This window comes from Rhododendron vialii, chromosome 10a (genome assembly GCF_030253575.1).
Source record: "Rhododendron vialii isolate Sample 1 chromosome 10a, ASM3025357v1".
NCBI lineage: Eukaryota > Viridiplantae > Streptophyta > Magnoliopsida > Ericales > Ericaceae > Rhododendron > Rhododendron vialii.
Window position 1 is genome coordinate 10,893,669 of NC_080566.1, and position 21,450 is coordinate 10,915,118.

The 21,450-nt window shown below is 39.3% G+C and overlaps 1 protein-coding gene across 1 annotated transcript; it reads left to right on the forward strand.

Annotated features, from left to right (window-relative positions):
* The first annotated feature begins 849 nt into the window (after positions 1-849).
* LOC131304012 (probable hexokinase-like 2 protein) lies at positions 850-6,636 on the forward strand. Its single transcript, XM_058331106.1, has 9 exons — positions 850-1,203; positions 2,678-2,828; positions 3,303-3,482; positions 3,637-3,711; positions 4,297-4,452; positions 4,543-4,641; positions 4,924-5,054; positions 5,966-6,047; positions 6,159-6,636. The coding sequence occupies exons 1-9, from the start codon at positions 914-916 to the stop codon at positions 6,510-6,512; spliced, it is 1,518 nt and encodes a 505-aa protein (XP_058187089.1). The 5' UTR covers positions 850-913; the 3' UTR covers positions 6,513-6,636.
* The last annotated feature ends 14,814 nt before the right edge of the window (positions 6,637-21,450 follow it).

The following is a 21,450-nucleotide window of genomic DNA, read 5'->3' on the forward strand; positions in this document are numbered from 1 at the left end:
TTTTTTCACTTTTTGTAATTTTTGAAAGAATTTTTGAGGGACCCACCGTCCTTTTTAGAGTTTGGTCCTCTAAAGTAAATTTGGTCCTCTAAAAATGGAGGATCAAAAGTAAATTTGGAGTACAAAGTTCCTCCAAAACTCTAAAAAGGACGATGGGTCCTTCAAAAATTCTCCCAAAAAGTACAAAAAGTGAAGAAAAAATAAAATAAATTACAAAATCTCTCCTCAATGTGTTACATCCATCCTCTATTTTGAATGGATTAGAGATGCTCTAATGTGTGGGGCCCACTACTTTGAGTGTGCGTTTGTGTAGTGTTATTCGTGGTTCGAAACTTTTTGAACGACAATACTAGAATCATAAACACATATACAAACACTTGCACGCATACTCTCACGTGCTCAAGTATTTGTGTATGTGTTTGTAGTTATAAAATTTTTCAAATACAAATCTCAAGCATTTGCGGCAGAGACATTAACCCTTCTAAAATCAACCACTCTCTTTGCGCATTATCCCGAACAAGTTTTATCTTCAATTATTACTCTCATTCTTCCATTTATCTATCTTCATTAATTACTCTAAAAATCTCTATCAAAACCCAAACTAAACAGAGCCAGTGTTCATACCAAAACCTTTTCCCAATCCAATTGCAAATCGCGGATCAAAAAAAAAAAAAAATTGCAAATCCAAAATGGGCCAAACCGATGGGCTTGAGCCCAATTAATAAAATGTTCAAGGTCTCGATTACGAAATCCATGATACTCGTTCTTCTGAGAACACGAATATCGGTTTCCGTGGTAACTGATCTCCTTTTACGGAATTCGGAATTTTCCGAACAAATTCTGTTTACAGAGACACCCCACGCAGAGAGCAAGATTGAAAGAGAGAGAGAGAGAGAGAGAGAGAGAGAGAGAGATGAGGAAAGAGGTGGTGGTGGTGGTGGTGGCGGTTGCGGCGGTAGTGGGGGTGGCGGTGGTGGTGAGCCAGTGGAAGCGAAGGAGGGAGCGGCGGTGGAGACAGACGCAGAGAATTCTACGGAAGTTCGCGAGGGAATGCGCCACGCCAGTCCCAAAGCTATGGCACGTGACCAATGACTTGGCTTTGGAAATGCAGTCGGGTCTGATGGCTTCTTCATCGGTTGACGATGATCATGATCAAACCAACCTCGGCATGCTTGTCTCCTACCTCGATCCCCTCCCCACCGGGTCTCTCTCTCTCTCTCTCTCGGTGTGTTTACTCCAAATGTAGACAGATACGATTTTGAAATTAAAAAGTTACTAGTATATAGCTTTGCGTGTTTTTTTCTTTTTTGTGTTTGTCAAATTTTTTTTTTTTTTTTTGACATTTTAACAGCATTTTTCACTATGAATACAGTTACGTTGTATACATTCAAAAAGTAAAAAATTTGAAAAAAAATTACTAAAAACGAAAAAAATACGGATAACGAAACAATTAAAACGTTGGAGAGAATATTTTTTAGAAGAAAACCAAATAAGATCGATGGTAATGTTTTTGAACTCCACTTTTCTTCTAAGATCACTCTAAAATTAGTGTAAAAAGTGTAATACTTTATGGAAATTGATAATGTGTAATTAAGCACCAAAACAAGAAATCTAGTGTGTGTGTCTATATATATATATAAATTAGAATGCAACGTGAGAATAATTTTTTTAATAATCAAATTTCTGGATTAGTTTATGCGCACCTCGAGTAATTTCATTATTCTGAAATTAACGACCGAACAAACTTTCAATGGCCCTTCGATTTGAAAATTTGGCCTTTTAGATATTCAACCTGGTGACCTTTTGAAGGCAAGATGTTTATTTTCTGAATCATACTACTTAGCCAAACCCTTGGGTTAACGGAAAATGAATTTTTTGTATTCAATTTTCTCATAAATGAATTTCAAAATTCGTCTTTTATTTAAGTTGCAGAATTGCACTCCGGAATATTGTATTGTATATAGTTACAAGGACTGAAAGACAATATTTGAAGTGTATTTATATGAAAAAGAGCGCAAATATCATTTCTCTTATTTTCCTGCAGAATCAACAAATTGTATGCACATGCATATGTTTTTTTTTTTTTTGTCCTCTTTGATAGCTCAGGATGTCTTGCGTACCTTGACTAATCTCTAGGGCCTAATCTCTGGTGGAGGGCCCAATTGAAGCCAAATCAAGCCCATTTGGACTGACCATATATAAAAGTTTATAGAAACTGAGAGATTTCGAACCTGAAATCTTGGAATTGAGCAATATAATTGTATGGAGACGGCACCATGTCATGAGGCCGATTTGTAGGCTTAGTTCGGAGTTGCTTCAGTGATCGAAATAGTACATATTGTAGACGAACAAGATTTTTTTTACAAGATTAATGTCCTCGGAGGCTCGAAGAGTTGGAAATAATGAACAATTTTGATTCGGGTGGGTGTAAGCTCGAGATGAGCCACGAATAGGCCCAATTACACGGCTGCATTGAATCTCTAGAAAACCCAAGCGTTCATTGTGGGTACGTGTCCCCACTAAAGTAAGCTTGGAATGAGCCACAAATAAGTTTTGGGATCAGTTGAGGTGCACGTAAACTGCTCTCGACACCGCCTGCATTTCTTTCGTGACTGCACGATAGGATTTAATGAATATGTAGTTGTTGTTTTCGAATGTGATGTCGGCATGCATGCAGGGATGAGAAGGGGTTGTACTATGGGGTGAATCTACGGGGAGAAAATTTCTTGATACTGAGAGCGCGACTAGGAGGAAAAAATGAATCGATATCTGAACTACAGAGGGAGGAGATTAGCATTCCCACCGACGTGATGGCTGCTTCTTCTAAGGTAATGTTTGTTTTACATTCGGGTCGTGGATTTGTTCCAAGGATAACTACTACTTTTTTGGCCAAGCATAATGGTGGTGGAGATGGTGATTGTCTATAACGACTTTCTATAAACGTATCATGAAGACTCCAGACCCTCAGAGGGTTCTGTGAGTGACCAATCACCCATACATTTCTACCGCACTACCAAGGTTCCAGGGGACGTCGATCACACGACTCGAACCTTAGACATCTTGATTCTTGACCACTCAAACCACCAAGGAGTAAGCCATTTACTACTAGGCTACCACCCTTGGTGGCTGCGGGAAAGGAACTTACACTAAAACAATCTACTTACAAAAGTCTGATTTTCTAGAATTGTCATGAATTATTGAAAGAACCCTTTGATCCCTAATTGCCTATTTCTTAAAAACTACAATATTGTTCTAATAACAAATCATTCGATAATTGGAGTCGAAATGCACATTTTCTCCAGGAACTATTCGACTACATAGCTCTGAGACTATCAGTGTTTATTTCAACACATTCTGAGAGTACCGAAGATGCATTGTCAAATCAAAGGAAACTGGGATTTACCATTTCATATCCAGTGGACCAAGTTTCAGCTTCCTCTGGAACAGGCATTAAGTGGAAGAGTTTATCAGTTGACGATACAGTTGAGTTTCCTCAACCATTTATGAGTTTATCAGAAATATTTTTTGGTTATTGACAGATGAATTTTCACTATTCTATACCTAATTTCGGCTAACATCTTCAGCCTCTGATGATTGTTATTGTCATTTACCCTGCATTGTGATAAATTCAATCAGGTTGGGAAAGAGTTGGTTAATGAGATGAATCAGGCATTGGAGAAACACGGTGTGGACATGCGCATTTTTGCATTGGTGAGCACTTTTGACCGTTAACTGTGATTCTTTCTCTGTGTTTACTTAGCTCTCTATCGTAGGGTGACATTTAGAATACATCATAAAAAGATAACAAGATGATGCAGTTGTTTTTTCGCAAAATAGCTAAAACTGAATTTTCAGCAGACATTGATAGAGTATATCAAAAGAGAGTGCTTTCAAAAAGTAGTTTTTTCAGTTCTTCGTAGAGACATTTTGGCCCGCGTTTTAGAAGTAAACTCTCAAGTCTCAACCACCATCACTTGTGAAAAATGTTATGGGTTTCTCAAAATGCTTGGGATTAGTGAAAGGTTCTGAAAACACCAAAAACTCAAGATTTGGAACGAAGAGAAAAGAAAGATGTATACCTACTGTCACATTTAAATAACATAAGGTGGAACCAGTTAAACAAGAAGAAGGTGCAATACCCCGCATGAATAAATTAAAAATGTGTAGAGAAAATGGTAGTACGATTAACTCTCAAGACACTCGAGAAAAATTCACAAGAAACTAAATTTGATCATTGTTATGCTTTGCCTTGATGAATTCCTCTGCAAATCCTGATCCAAACACGGCCTTGTCCAGGTTGATGAAGCTATTGGGGATTTGGCTGGAGGTCGATTTTACAAGAAAGAAACTTTTGCTGCAATTAGCCTTGGGATGGGCACAAATGCGGCTTACGTTGAATCAGCACAAGCAGTTCCCAAATGGGATAATCCCTCACCCAAATCAGGAGAACTGGTCTGCATCCGTAAATAACAGTACTAAATCTTCACATAAAAAGTAAACTAAATAGAGGCTCATGTAAATAAATCTGCTCAAATTTCGCAGGTGATTAACATGCAATGGGGAGGCTTCACTTCGTCCCATCTTCCAGTATCCGAGTTTGATGCTTCTTTAGATGCCGAAAGCTCAAATCCTGGTTCTCAGGTACATCGGGTTGTTTTAACCTCTCTTCGCTTTCTTTTTTTTTCTTCCTACTGCATCTTGGCTTCTGCTTTCACTTATGGTGAAAAAACAGCAGAAAGAAGTTGATTAACAGGGAAGCTTCATTTTTAGTTTTCGGTTTTGACTTTTAGCAAACTCAGCTTTTACCATAACCTAAGCTGCAACAGAGCACCCGTAGTACTCTATTACTCACGTCGTTGGAATTTTGTACCTAATGATGGGTACGAGTCTATCTTATTTAAACTAAATTTTCTTTTGTCTCAGATCTTTGAAAAGCTCATTTCAGGAATGTACTTGGGAGAGGTGGTTAGGAGAGTGTTGTTGAAGATGGCCAAGGAAACTGCTTTATTTGGGGAGACTATACCATCCAAACTTGCAGTTCCTTACATCTTGAGGTACAGAAATTTTGATCTTTGGTGAAATAAGTACTTATTTTTTGAATTAAAGGTGATGTATTGTGAGAGAATGACCTGTCTTGTGGGAAATAAGTACTTAAAATATAAGAAACAGAGCGGAACGGAGCCTTACTGTATTAAGCATGGTTGCTATATGGTTTTAGGAATGTTTCTTAAAATCTTATAATTACCCTAGCTGGTTGTTTACAAATTAATGAGGTTCTAGCGTTCGTTAGCAATCATTCAAACTCCTATTTGCTACCCAAATCAATGTAGGGATCAACAGAGCTACTCCATTGCGAAAAATGCTTCTGTTAGCTAGGAAAAATACCGAAATGACTATATAGATTGCTTCCGTTGTTGATTTCCAGTTTGCATGTTTTGCATTTATAAACCAGCACTAGCAATGAATATTCGAGAACACTGATTACTTTCATGTGGTATATACACGGGCCGAGCCTTGAAGTGCACTTCAAACTCAGTGATTTCAAGCTTGGCTCAAGCTCGAATCGATCTTTTGTAATTGAGCTTGACCTCGTTAGTGTTTATGAAGCTCGAGGTGAACCAAAGTAAAAGAGCTGAGCTCGAGAACAAATGGAGCTCTCTTAATAAACCATTTAAGAAGATACTAAAATTACTAAATATAGTACTGAAATAGAATCCTCATAAATATATTTTGCGTTCACGAGCTTACTCGAACCGGGATCCAGCTTACTTGAGCTCAGCTCATTTACAAAACGAGCCTAAAATTCTAACACGAGCCCATTTATTAACTTGCTAACGGCTCCAGCATTCCTAACTGTCGTATACCTTCCCGGAAACATATTTCAGAAAACAGTACTAAATAGACCCTCTCATGTTTCAAAAACATGCTTTTAAGGTCTAAAATCTCAACTCTGCATTCGAAACAGGTCGCCAGACATGGCCGCAATGCATCAAGACACATCAGAGGATCATGAAGTCGTCGATGAGAAACTTAGAGAAATATTCAGGGTAAATTTTGAAGCTTCTTATGTGCTTAGATTTTGGAACCAATTATTTCTACAACAAACAAAACCTATGTTTTGCATTTTTATTTTCCAAGACTCTTTCCGATTCTTTCAGATTACCAACTCCACACCGATGGTGAGAGAAGTCGTGGCCGAGGTCTGCGACATCGTGGCAGAGCGTGGGGCCCGCCTGGCCGGAGCCGGTATAGTCGGGATCATAAAGAAGCTAGGGAGAATTGCAAACAAGAGGAGTGTAGTCACGGTAGAAGGTGGGCTTTATGAGCACTACAGAGTGTTTAGAAACTATTTGCACAGCAGTGTTTGGGAGATGCTAGGGAACGAACTCTCGGACAATGTCATCATCGAGCACTCCCATGGCGGATCTGGAGCCGGATCTCTCTTTCTCGCAGCTTCCCAAACACAAAATACAGATTTTTCGACACAAAATGCAGATTTTCGCGCTAGTTGAATTCTTGGATTTTACAAGTTCTATTTTTAGCTGATCGGAAATGATACGACATTTTTCGCGTTTGGTGTTATCCGGATGATTTTGGGAATTTCTTTTATCTGAAGAAGCGGCAGTTGTTTATTCATGACATGAGAATATCATCAATGAAGTGTTTCTATGTACAAAATATATTTGATTCTTTGAAACAAATAATTCCAGATAATGAAGGACTTTTCTATGTACTCAATTAACAAGGAGTAATAGTGTTTTTCTATTGGATGGGTCCCTAATTAATTGGTGGTTTCTAGAGGAGGCTCATTTATTGGGCAAATTAGAATTGGGGTTATCTTGTAATTCTTGAAAAGGCAAAGGGGAAACTTGTAATTTCTCTATCGAAATTTAAATCAACACAAAAGACTTTCATGCTGATTAATGCTTTGTTTGGTTTGTGTTTTGAAATTTTTTTAAAAAAATAGTAGAGGTAATAAGTGAGAAAGATAGAGAGAGAAATGTTGAAAGTAGAGGGAATCTAGGGGGAATTTTTTGAAAATGGAAGAGGACAAGGCATAAGTGATTATCCTTGAAATAGAGTTATAGCGACTTCGAAGAAAATGGGTTTATCAATTGTTCAAGCACTATTGCTACTTCGATTTTTGAGGGGATTTGAAATTTTTTTTTGAAAATGGAAGAGGACAAGGCATAAGTGATTATCCATGAAATAGAGTTATAGCGACTTTGAAGAAAAAGGGTTTATCAATTGTTCAAGCACTATTGCTACTTCAATTTTTGAGGGGATTTGAATACATTCTTGATCTCGACAAACTCTGTGTTTATAATCTGAGCAGATTGTCAAATTTTTCTTGAAATATTTTGAGAAAGTTTGATTTGAAATTCACCTTTGGGTGATTCTTATAACCCCATGATTTGGAATCGAACTACAATTACTTCTATTTAGGGGAAATCTCGTAAAATCAGTGTATCTTGATTTGCTTCTTGTTTATTTCATTTTCAGTTCCTATATACCTTTGCTTATTGCAGTTAGCTCATTGGAGCCGAAGAATAACATACGGCTTCAACTGGCCTATTTTGGGATTCTTTTTTCTCTCCCTAGGGTTTTCTCCCTCTCTCTAATCCTAGGAGTTGTTGCGTCCATCTTCTTCCTTCCCCCCCCCCCCCCCCCCCCCCCCCCCCCCCCCCCCCTCGGTATCTTCACCCTTATGGGTGGTGGGAGGGGAGGGTTTTTCTTCCCCTTTATGGGTATTTCTCTTCCTCTTTTTCTCCCTAGGAGTTTTCCTTACTCCATCATTTTCTCTTCTCTCCTCCACCCCAAAGATCGTGGATCTCTCTCTCTTCACCGCCCTTATCGGGGGAGGGGTAGAGCTTAACCACTACGCACTAGTTTTGTCCTCGTGCAGCACCGGTAACGGCGGTGGTAGTTTTTCCCACTGCGCATTGTTGTCTTTTCTGGCATTTTTCAAGGGTCATGGTGGTGATGGCATTTGAGTGGCTGTGGTTCTAATGGTGGTTGCTTGCTCGATGGCTTGGTGGCTTTTGCACGAAGACGGCGGTCTTGTGGTGTGACGGCGATGGTGAAGGTTGCTCCTAGGGTTAGGGTTTTGTCTTTCTCCCCTGTGCTGGACTTTCTCACCCGTTTGTGGGTGTTTTCCATTGGTGGTTTGGTGTGTTGGTTTCTGTGTACGTGAGTTCTATGTTGTTAAGTGCATTGGGTTTGTCTGCTTCAGTGCATGGCTTGTTAGGGTTTGGTTTTGGAGGTGTAGGGGCCTCTATTTGGGAAGCCTACCCGCCCGAATGGCTGTCCAACCCTCGCTTTGAGGATGACAACTTCTTTTGATTTGTATGGTTTTATCTCTATCAATAAAACATTTATCATTTTGACCAAAAAATATAAAAAATGACGCGGCCTACCATAGATCTTAGGCTTGGGAAAGCCCCTCCTAATATAGTCCTTCTAGATCTATCTTTATCATTCCCCACTGACCGGGCTGGCTGCGTTACAAGTTCAATTGAACGAGCAAGGAAGAAAGTGAGCCCTAACGACAAACAAACCTACGGGCAGGTCATTTTCGGGGAGTGATTGGATGCATGATGAATTTTGGGATATTTTTTATGGAGGAGATAAGATATTATGGGTGTTATTTAGGGAAAAATTCAAAAAAAACCCCAACCTTTAGGCCAAAGTTCAATTAGACTCCCAACCTTTTAAAAATTTCAATTTTACTCTTAACGTTACCTTTCATTATTCAAAATTACTCCTTCTGTCAAATGACTAACAGAACTTGCTGACATGACAACTAACGGTGGACAAAAACGTTAGCTGGGTGTTTTGGCCGATGACATGGCTGAAGTTGTTCATTATTCCCCAGATTTGGAAGGAAAATCACAAAACCCTATTTGGTTTCCCTCCATTTTGTCCCTTGCTACTGCACTATAAAAACAGAGCATGAACCATCAAGTCCACCTCCTTCATCTGACCACATCCAGCCCTAATCCCTTCTCTATATCTCCACACGCCATAAACCCTTCTCTATATCTCCACACACCATAAACCCTTGAAACCCACCATGAGTAGCAGCAGCAACACCATGAACGTGAGCTCTGACACAATCCCAGTGGAGGATGTGTGCCTCATTTGTGGAAACAAGAGGGTTCTACGCACTTCTTGGACTGATCCAAACCCATGTAGGAGGTTTATGGGTTGCACAAAGGGTGGTTGCAACGGCTTTGATTGGGTGGATCCCCCTATGTGTCGAAGGGCTGTTTAGATAATCCCAGGGCTGCTAAGGAAGACCAACAAATTGGAGATGGAGTTTGTAAAAAAAAGGGCTGGAGAAAGGAAGATGAAGGTGTACCTTGCTGCAACTTGGATCATATTTGTAGGTGTGGTGTTTGGGAACAAAGTGTTTTCCTTTTGAAGAAAAATTTGCATTGAGATGGAGGTTGCAAGAAGGCCAGGGGGTGTGTGTGGAGATTTAGGTCTAGGTTTAGTTTTTCTTTATTTTTGTTCTTTATTTTGTTCCCTTAGTATGGGATGGGATGAGATGAGATTGAAGGGAAGAGATGCAATGGTTTAATTTTCTTGTCTGATTTCCTACTGTATTTTGTTCCCCTAGTATGGGATGGTATGGGATGGGATGAAATGGAAGGGAAGAGATGTATTGCATCTTGTTTTGGACATGTAATGTCTGTATTGGAAAATCATGTAATGGAATGGTTTGTTTTGGTTCCCTTAATATGTTTGTACCCATAATGGAATGGTTTTGCTCTTGGTTCCCCTAATATGTTTGTTGCACATAAGTTGCAACCAAAACCCAGAAAATTCAGGTATTGAAGCTGAAAAAAACTGGCTGAACCCACAAAATGTAGGTTATTGAAGCCAAAAAATGCAGGTAAGTGAAGCCACAAAAAATGCTGGCAAGAAAGTGGCCAAGTGCCATACATAGCAGCAACCTAATAAACATTGAAACCACTGATAACCATTCAAAGCCAGAAACCATTGATAACCATTCAACCTAATAAGCATTGAAACCACTGATATGGACCCAAAAAAATTGGAATGCTGTAGGCCATACAAAGCAGCAACATAATAACTATTCAAAGCCAGAAAACAATCCAAAGCAGCAAACTGACATTCATACCATTTCATCAAACAACCACTTAATTACATGACCAACGTGCCATACTAATCAAAGTACCATAGTTCAAATTGTTTTCTAAATACTAAGATTAGCAACACAGAGGGATTACAAGTTCCATATTTGGACTACCATAGTTCCAACTTGAGCACTTACAATACAAAAAAGCTTGTGTGCTACACTGATATGTACCCAAAAAATTCAGTGTTTTCCTAAACTGATATTCACTGATATGCACCCAAAAAATTCAGTGTTTTCCCACCTAAACTGATATTCACTGATATGCACCAAAAAAATTAGAATGTTGTAGGCCATACAAAGCAGCAACATAATAATCATTCAAAGCCAGAAAACAATCCAAAGTAGCAAACTGGCATTCATACCATTTCATCAAACAACCACTTAATTACATGACCAACGTGTCATACTAATCAAAGTACCATAGTTCAAATTGTTTTCCAAATACTAAGATTAGCAACACAGAGGAATTACAAGTTCCATATTTGGACTACCATAGTTCCAACTTAAGCACTTACAATACAAAAAAGCTTGTGTGCTACACTGATATGTACTCAAAAAATTCAGTGTTTTCCTAAACTGATATTCACTGTTATGCACCCAAAAAATTCAGTGTTTTCCCACCTAAATTGATATTCACTGATATGCACCAAAAAATTCATTATTTTCCCACCAAAACTGATTTCATTTATATGCACCCAAAAAATTCATTGTTGTCCCACATAAACTAATGATCAGTTAAGGAACCAGCTTTCTTGGAAGAGGCCTTGTTTGCTTTGGGAGTAACTGCATTGTTTGCCTGTTTTCCTGCAGTCTAGGAAGAAGCCAAGAAAACTCTATTTCCCCTCCAATTCATGCCCTGCATCTGGTTGGGTGTTGTGTCCACAATTGCCTGCACATGAACCAGTACAGTTAATGATCGATGTACTGAGTATGAAAATGAAAATGAAAACCAATTGCCAAGTAAACTTTTACACAATGTTTTGTCTTTGTCTTAGACGTAGCTAGAGCTGTAGTGTTGGTACCCATAGTGCTGCCACCACCAGACTGAAATGGAAAAGACACAGGTCTTAATTAATCAAACTACCACTACCACATGCATCTATAAACATTTAATAACACGTACTTACAGTCAAACCACTCTCTGAAACACCAGCAGCACCTACACAAGCATGACCTACACTGCTTATTGCACTCTGCATTTTATATAACTAACAAAATAAAAAAGAAGGTAAACAAATTATAACTAAGATACAAAACATAAAAGTAATCTAAAACACTTACAGAGTTTGGGACTGAGATTGAGACATTAAATAGATCCTCTAAATCTATAAATGATTCATCATTTAATGGACTAGTAGGTGCAGGACCAGTTGCTGCAGCTGTTTGACTACTTGTGGCAGATGTTGGACCAGTTGTTGCAGCTGTTTCATCCCCTGGTTGATCTTCCCCCTGATTGATACCTTCTTGCATCCCGTTTTATTGTGTCCTGTTTGCCCACATTGAGTGCATGTCATCTTCATTCCCTTCCTGCTCAACTTTGTAGAACTTGTTGGCACATCCTTATCTGGCTCTCTTCTCCTCACCTTCTTAGGCCTGCCAGCCCTCTTTTTTACATCAGGTGGTAGCAATACTTGATTTCCAGTTGAAGGCCACAACTCTCTCCCATTAATTGGGCCTATCACATTCTCATATGTGTGCAAGAATGTCTGCACCTTATAGCAATCATGGACAAAATCCATTGGCTCAAGTTCTAACTTGTTGTATGCAGCACAAGCATGGACACAGGGGATCCCAGACAACTCCCATTTCCTACATCCACAAGTACCTTTTTTCAAGTCTACTCTAAATTGCTCATTTGGTCATTCCACTTGAAACTGCTCATGTCCAAAATACCTAGGTATCCACCCCTTCTCTTCCCTTATTTTATCAAGTCGCTTTCTTATCTTAGGGCATATTGGATCTTTGCACCTCAACATTATCAATTTCTTTTGTTTCTACACTCCATAAGAATGGTTCTTATCTTCTCTAATATTGTAATGATGGGTTTATCCCTTGCTCCCAGGATGGCAAAGTTAAAACTCTCTGAAAGGTTGTTGAGGAGAATGTCACATTTGGGGTATGTGTCAAAGTGGCTCCTACTACAATTAATTGCTGGTCTTGCATTCAGCCACTCATATGCTTTGGGATCAACACTTTTCATCTCCTGCATTGCCTTTGTAAATGTTTCCATGGTGGTAGCCCTTGCTGCCTTCCACAACATCTCCTTCAATACAAGTCCTTTGAACTCCCCTTTAAAGTTATTGTACAAATGCCTCACTCAAAACCTATGCCCTGCATTTGGGAACAACTCTCCAACAACATCAATCAAACCCTTTTGTTTATCAGTCATGAAAGTGTACAATTCTGAGTTTTTAACATCCAAATCCTCTTTCAATAATTCTAAAAACCAAAGCCATGTTTTTTTCTTCTCTTTCTCCACAACTGCATAAGCAAAAGGGTAGATGTAGTTGTTTGTATCCCTCCCAACTACAATGAGGAAAATGCCACCATATGGGCCTTTGTGGTGACACCCATCCAAACCAATGACTGGCCTACACCATTCCATAAACCCCTTCTTCAATGAACCCCAACAAATGTAAAGCCTCTTGAATTTCACCTCATTTTCAGATCCAGGAACTGGCTTGCACTTTAGCTTAATGGTGGTCCCAGGATTGGCACACTTCACCTCTTCAATGTACCCAAACAAATTCCTAAACTGTTCCTTTGCACAACCCTCAACCTGAGCAAGTGCTTTCCTCCTATCTCTGAATACCTTTTGCCGGTCAACATGGACTGTCCACTCTGCTTCAATTTCATCAGCAAGGGATTGAATTGGCTAGCCAGGATTTTTGGCAATCCTCTCAGAGTAATGACTCACTATCCAATTTGTACTAACCCAAGGCACATTGTAGCCTCTGGTGCATGTATGCTCACCAATGTAATGTTTCACCCTAAACACCCCATCTCCCTTCACAAAAGCTCCATAAATAAACCATGGACAATCTTTTCTACCTTCACACACAGCTTGCACCTTCTTTGTGTCACTCTTTTTGAATTTATTTTCCTCCCTAACTTTACAACATGCTCCGTCACTGCATCCCTAAATATTGCATGTGTTCTAAACTTCATTCTAGGGCAAAAAACAGGGTTTAACATGTCAGCCTTCTCATTAAATACTACATTTTTCTTTTTTTTCTTCTTGCCTTTACTTGCAAGCTCATCATCTGTATCTAATTCACTAGGGGTGTCTAACTCTTCTGTGTCATCACTTCCATCATCTATAGCTGCCATATTATCCCCCCCCCCCCCCCCCCCCCATGTGCAAATTCAGGGTTACTACAGAAGGCTGAACCAAAATCCTTTACTTCTTTGTCCACATTAATCTCAAACAATTCATCATCTTCATCAATAGCACCATCACTCTCATCAAAATAATCATCATCAAACTCAGAAGACATGGAATCTGGATCATAGTCATCACTATCAGTATCATTGAATTCATCATGAACCTCCTCTACATGAACAGTTTGTTCTTTTGCCCTACCCTTATTTCCCCTGCCTCTTTTACTAACATTTTTACTACACTAGGTGGCCACATCCTCCTCTTGTACATGAACCTCCTCCTCTACATGAATAATTTGTTCTTTTCCCTTAAACTTATTTCCCCTGCCTCTCTTACTTACATTTTGACTACACTGGGTGGCCATAACCTCTTCTACCTGAACCACCTCCTCTCCATGAACCTCTTCAACAATGTTACACACTACATAAACATCCACCAATCTATTCCTATCCACAAGCTGACACACACTAAGTGCATCAATATCATTCCTAACCACTTTCATTTTCCCATTCACCATCAAGTAGTATTCATTACTTAAAGATTGACCCAATTCTCTTGTCATGCTATAGTATTCAAGAAGGCTTATCTCATCCTCATGGCAATAGTCAACAAACCCAAATGAACCTCCTACATACTTCGTGCCCTCAATCCTACCATTGTAATGCATTTTAATCGTGAAGTTCCCAAGACATCTATTTGAAAAATTAGACAACACATGCAAAGCAAAATTCCCACTTTCAACCACAAAGTAATAAACAACAGTTCAGTAAGCGAAGTAACCCTAACAGAAACCCTAAAATATTCGACTAACAAATTGATAATGTAATAAACAACTGATTAAATTAACACTTTTTTCAACCCTTTTGATTAAAGAACAACAAAGTAATAAATAACAGTTGGGTAAACGAAGAAACCCTAATAGAAACCCTAACAAATTTGACTAAAAAACTTGCATCTTGAAAATGTAGTAAACAATTGATTAAACTACACTTTTTTAACCCTTTTGAGTAAATAAAGACTTTCATTTTCGATCGGCCATTTTTGTTCAAAACCGAGGAAGATTCACATACCGTACTCAGGAGGGCCACCACCTTTGTCTCTAACGCACCAAACCATCTTCGATTAAGACGTTAATCCTTCGATTTGTAGTTGATTACGATGTTGATCCTTCGATTTGTAGGATTGTGGAGCCCTAGGAATCGTCATTTCCTCTGCTTGTCCCACCGACTGAAAAAGTGGGAGGAAAAGGTGTGTTTTATCCAGGTATAAACAAGGGTTTTGGGAATGAGTGGCAAACGTGACCCTCACATGCTCCTTTTTCCCTCCAAAAACACCCAGCTAACATTTTGTCCACCGTTAGTTGCCATGTCAGCAAGTTTTGTTAGTCATTTGATAGAAGGAGTAATTTTGAATAACGGAAGGTAACGTTAGGAGTAAAATTGAAGTTTTTAGAACATTGGGGAGTCTAATTGAACTTTGGCCTAAAGGTTAGGGGTTTTTTTGAATTTTTCCCTATTATTTATGGAGGGTAAGCCTACATCGATATGAAATTTATGAAAGGTGGATAAAAAAGTAGTTGATTTGGTTTGGATGAGAAATAAAATAGTACTTGGTTTGGATGATAAATAAAATGGGGGATAAGGTTGTTTTGTAGCTGAAATTGAGAGATAAGGTAAGGGAGGGGGATGAGGAGGGTCTCATCCACCCTTACTGGTTAGTAACCGGTGGAGAGCTGTTCGGAAACTATATATGGCTCCAATTCCAACTACACCCGAATTAAATGGGAAGGGGAATGAGTTAATATCTCTGCAAATGGGGCATCGAAACCATGCAAAAGTTGTCATATCACTCCTCATCCCCTGATGAGTTAAGCCCCCTCCTTTGTCTGCATCCAATTGGGGCATTAAGGATAGAAACAAAAAACCTTAATCTTGCTAGTTGTGAAAAACAAAATACAAAAGCCATACAAATTCAAAAGGAGAGAAGATCATGGATGAAAAAACTCATCCAGTGAATTTAGGAAGAAAATAAAAACTTGTCATTTTGATTGTCCATGGCAATTGACAACCCAACATTAGGCATTGGGCGATAGAGATAGTACTCACTGGAGAGGGAGAATTCAGGGAGCCTTGCCTTTGACGAGTTTTTTATCGATTTATTCATTTCTACATAACTATTTGCCAAAATATACGTTTTTTCAAACTATTTTTAAAAATAGTTCAAAACACACATTCCATGTGTGTCATGCATATGGGATGTGCGTTATCCACGCTGGCATATGCGAGCCGGGCCAGCTGGATATCCAGCGTGTATCACGCATACCCAATATGCGTGATGCATATTCCATAGGCGTTAGGGTTTAAATCAGATTGCAAAAGTGTATGTGAGACGCATACACTTTACTGTCTTTCCTCTCCCTCTCTATTCTCGCGATCTACGCTCGCCGTTCTCTCTGATCTCCGTCTCTGTTCGTCATTCTCTCCTCCCTCCCAATCTCCCTCCCTCTCACTACAAGTCCTCTCTCTCTCTCTCCCTCTCCCCCCCCTCCCGTAGGTATGTATATATGTATCGTGCATTAATATACTTGAATTGAAGTCTCCACTGAATTTAATGCAATCACATGGCTTGATCAAGGCCAGAGATTTTTATGTTTTGGTAATTCGGTATTAGAATAAGGTTTCAATTTATTTGATGTTAGTCATCCAGGAGTTTTAGTAAGTGAACACTATTGCTCCTAACTATTAGTGCTCTATTGGTTGCTGTAATTGGAAGCTATTTGAATACTTAATGATATTGCAGACTGTACATTAAGATGCTTTGATCTTTGCAACAAATTTTACTGTGCGATGGGGTTAAGCATAGGGTATGATGCATGGTTAGACTAAAAGTATGGCCCTGCACATAATGGGAAACGGGTCATTTGTCGTGATTCTACTCTTAGTGGACGGTATGGTTCTTAACGAAAGATGTCATTTACATTTAGTATTGAAATGTATATTCTTAACTGATATATTAATGTTGCTTGGTATCATTCGACGTCATTGATATATTAATTTTGTAATTGTGTAGGTGGGATGATGAATTCCACTCGCCTAATTTGCCAACCCATAATGTTAGACATTATCGGTTCTCTTAAGACGTGCAGAGGCCAGATGAGATTATTGTTTATATTACTTTTCGTGCATAATAAAAAAATTTGACACCAAATTAGAGTTCTCAATTAGTTCTTTAACTCAGCATCACTTAAAAAATATGCACGAACATATCCGATATTTTTATCCAACAATTTGGGACGGATGGAGTACTTATGATTTAGTTTCTTATGTTTTTTTTTAATTGTGCTTTCTCAAGTGGTGTGGCAGCCGTACACTGAGGACTTGATCCAATCTTTGCCAAGATTTTGTAGTGCCGGAAGAGGTGTTTGGATGGCAAGTGTCCCAGCAACACCAGCCAGAGCGGGTGTTGTGTCAGTTTGCAAGGAGTCAAACCATCCCCCCGCCCCTCTAAGTCTCTAGGGGAGTTTCACGCTATGGATCTTAGGAATGGTGCGAAGGATTGGAGTAAGTCGATACGTTTGTGGAATGATAGGGCTAACAATATTGTAAACATTACCAATCCTAACATTCTTGTCTACCCTGCTAATGACCCGTACCTATATCGGTACGAAAGGATTACCTTACATTTTATTAGTAAGATGGGTGCAGCTACAAACACAACGGTAATATATGATGATATTACTCTTTTTCATGTTCCATTTACTTTCATGTATGTAACTTTTTTTTAAAAATATAATGCAGATGCAACTGGTTGAAAGGCTTTCTATGTCGTACCTCCATGCTGAGGCAGCTCAGGCAATGGCACAGGAAGGAGTCGAGTGCTTGAAATTTCAAGAGAAGTTATTCCGAAAGATAGCTCCTAAGCATAAGATACAGGATCCACAAGTAAAGGAGGAATTTGATGAGGACTATGACCATATGGACCTCCATTTACAAGCAGAAGAAGGGGTCCACCAACAGAACCAACCTCTATCGTAGCACCAGCCTCAGGGTCCTCTCGAAGAGACACACGCAGAATACCAATTCGAGGAACCCGGTGCAACAAGTAGTTCAAGAGGACCAGTGCACCCTTCAGAGCTTTCCACTCCTTTCAGTTCAGCTATGTTAAATATGGATGGGGTCTCGATGAGTCTGTTACTTAACTACTCACCAGCAGCAGGGGTAAGGGGTTCATAATCGCAAACTCTTTCTGAGTTTGATTGGGCCAACTTGCAGATATTCACTATTGGTGGTGGAAAGACCATTTCTGAATGTAGGTCAATTTTGAAGAGGAAAAGGATGGTAGAGTCGCAAGATGGGGATTCACTAGGCCAAGTTACATAGCTCACAAAGACAATAATTCAGTCCGAGGAGACACCAGAGGAGGAGGGGGGAGAGGAGGAGGAGGATGAGGAAGTTGACATGGAAGGTGAGGTCATGTTACCCCAGAAGGGTCTCGTAGGATTGCGCGTGTCTCTAAGCCTCTATTTTGTGGTATTAGAGGACATCTTCACAAGAAGCATGGGGACACTAACCACGAGAAGGTCGTTGATGCTACAAGGGGTAGAGGTGGGGGTAGAGGTAAGGCTAGGGGTAGGGCCAGAGGTTGAGATACAGGTACGTTTGTTTTTAATTTTGTGTTTTATTTATTTTGCATAATTGATTAGTAGGATGAACACAACCCGGTGTGGGTTTTTTTGATTGTGGAATTTTTATAATTTTAATGGTAATTAGGATGGCAAATGGATCGGTGTGGATATTGAATGATTTTTTTTTGTTGTTTCTGCTATTTTTTTGAGATGCTTAAACATCGGGATAGCCAAACATATAAAGGGAACTCTGCCCAATTTTACCTAGAATTAACTTACACGGGGTCTAAATTCACCAAAGCCAGGGAGTATTCACCCTAGTGCAGTAGATAGTGGACGCATATCCGACATGCGTGTCGAATACGTGTCCCCTATCAAACAACATAAATCCCTTCTAAATTTTTGACAAACCCTAAGGTTTTTAGATTATATCATACACCATAAATCCCTTCTAAATTTTTTATTTTCCTTATCTGTTTAAATTTGGAGTAGCATATTTTGGCAACATGAGCAACAAATATATCCCTTCTAAAGTTCGCAAAATGAAGCTGCTACGCTTAGGTCTAAAACATGTTTGACTGCATATAAGTTTAGTGGTCAATATTATGACCAAAACTTATGTAATATTTATGGTCCCCTCCCTCTCTCTCTCTCTCTCTCTCTCTCTCTCTCTCTCGATTGATCGATCGATCGATCGATCTAAGTGATTTCATGTTGGTAAAGACTGTAACTTCGGCGCATATCTTTACTTTTTTTTCTTTCTAAATGTTCTTGGAAATAAGACAAAAATTCATGTAGAAAAATTCATAACAAACGTGGTCACGAAGGCATATTCATTTACTTGAAACTTCCACCCTAGAACTCCGAAAGAGGTGCGGCCGAATTCATCCTGTAGTTAGCCATACCGGTTACGCAACGAATCTGACAGGGCTTCTTTTCTAGTCTCGGGGTGAAAGTTGCAGGTCGCTGAATATGCCTCTGTGACCAACTCCATTATGACGGGTTAATAGCGGTGGCATTTCAGCAGACCGCAACTTCGACCCCAGAAGTCTAAAAGAGGCATGGCCAGATTAGTCTCGTAGTCCGACACAAGGTTCTGAATACCGTACCGGTACCGATCCAATAACAATACCGTTTCGGATTTAGCGCAATTACCAATATATAGTTAAAAATTGATTTTTTAACGCTCATAATTGGTTTAGTTCATACTATTAATTAGAATATGTTGATATTTACCATTAATTTTTGGATTATAATTTCATTTTACAATACAAATGTTTTCATCTTTTTTTTTAGTAAAACATTTAAAGTAAACCATAGTATTTGTTATAAAATTGTTATTCCCCGAAATTTTAAAAAAAAAACGTAATGAAAAAGTGATGGAAAAGTGTGTATATATACATGTAATTGGAAAGTACAAAACCCACTTTCCTGTGCAACCCCTTGTCTTCTCCAATCTCCATCTACTGCCGTCGGCTTCTTCTTCTTCTTCTTCTTCTTCTTCCAGCCGCCCAGCCTGGTATCTCTCTCTCTCTCCTCATCCGTATCTCTCTCAATCTCTCGCTCTCTCTTTCTCATTGTGTGTGATCACTGTGATGTGTGAGAAAAGGTTAGCAAAATACCGCCCAAAATTTTCGATACCGCCATCTCGCCCGGTATTGTCTGGAATCACCGATACCAATCGGTAACGGCCAGTATTGAGACCGGGACGGTATTGCATGGTTGGAGTACCGTTTTCTCTCCAAACCGGTATGTACCGGTCGGTACAGAACAGTATTGACAACCTTGGTCCGACATACCGGCTATGCGACGAATCTGAGCGCGCATCTTTTTGTCTCGGGGTGGAAATTGCGGGCTGCTGAATATGCTTCCGTGATAAAAAATATCTTCTTCTTGGTGGCGATGCAAGCTTAGAAAACCAAAAATTGTATTTTTTAAAAATACAATTTTAAAAAGAATAGGCTATGCTTGGTCGGTTGGTTTTATTAAAAACAAATAACTCGTTTTCACCGTCTTTGATTATTTAAAAAATTGTATTTGTTATGTTTCATATTATGACCAACAATTTTAAGACTTTTTTTTTAATTCGGACACTTTATTTTTTACCTTTTGGAACAAAAAATAAAGTGGAGTAAAGAAGTAAAGAATGAGATAAGGTCAAGAATACACAACGTGTGATGCACATGGATATGCGTTATTAATGTAAAGTCTGATTTAAAGCTGTTGGAAAGTGCGTTATTGTATTTCACAGTAGTAAGTTTGATACAAAGCTATCGGATTCTCCTGCCATTGCAGGAGTGGGCCAAAAATATTGTGTTAAGCACATGCCATATGCATCACGCACATACCATATGTGTGATGCACATGGTATTAAAAGCTGCCAGATTCTCCTGCCATGGCAGGAGGGGGCATATGAAGGGGCCAGATTTATTGCGTCATGCATATGGTATGTGCATTATGCAGCTGTTGTATAATAAGGGATCCTTTCTTCCAGTAATCAGAATCCGATATTTATTTTCATTATCGGTTTATACACTCGCAAAAATATGACCAGTTCTTGTAATAAACGTATAATGTGTGTACACGTCGGTGGTTAGGTAATCCAACAACCAAATGGTCCGTTGTACGCAGGAGGTACTGTTCTATTATTATCAATACCATGTGGGATAACTCTCACAGATTTGAGGCAATTTATTGCTAATGCTAGAAGATTGCCGACTACGGTGATGAAAATAACATACGGCTTTCCAACTCTTAGCTTCCCTTACACAATGTATACATACGTTAGGGTTGAAGTCGTTGACGATAATGGCGTCAATATAATATTCGATGTTGCTGACGGCATATCCGGTTACACCGCCACTCTGTACACGGAAGTTGTTGATGATAATAATTTCAGACAGGAAGTCGGGGGATCACAATGCAATAGTCTCCCAATCCATCTTTCTATTGAGCGGTCTAGTAGGCCGCATGAAAGGGATCCTTCTAAACAATAATATTTAGACGACAACACATGCTTTGTAGATGATATGTATGACGATTCCACCATTTTGGAGCAATACAACGACTACGTGGAACACAACAGCGCATTTGACAATAATCTTGGAGATGACGATGAGGTCTCACAAAGCTCCGAGGAGGATGTTGATGAGGGTTTAGAGGTTGAGGACCACAAAGAACACGAAATTCCTGAGTTTGAGCTGCCATGTTCCATGTTCACTGATGACACATGGATGAACATCGTGGATCCTAGTCCACAAATGCCTACTAAGAGTCACG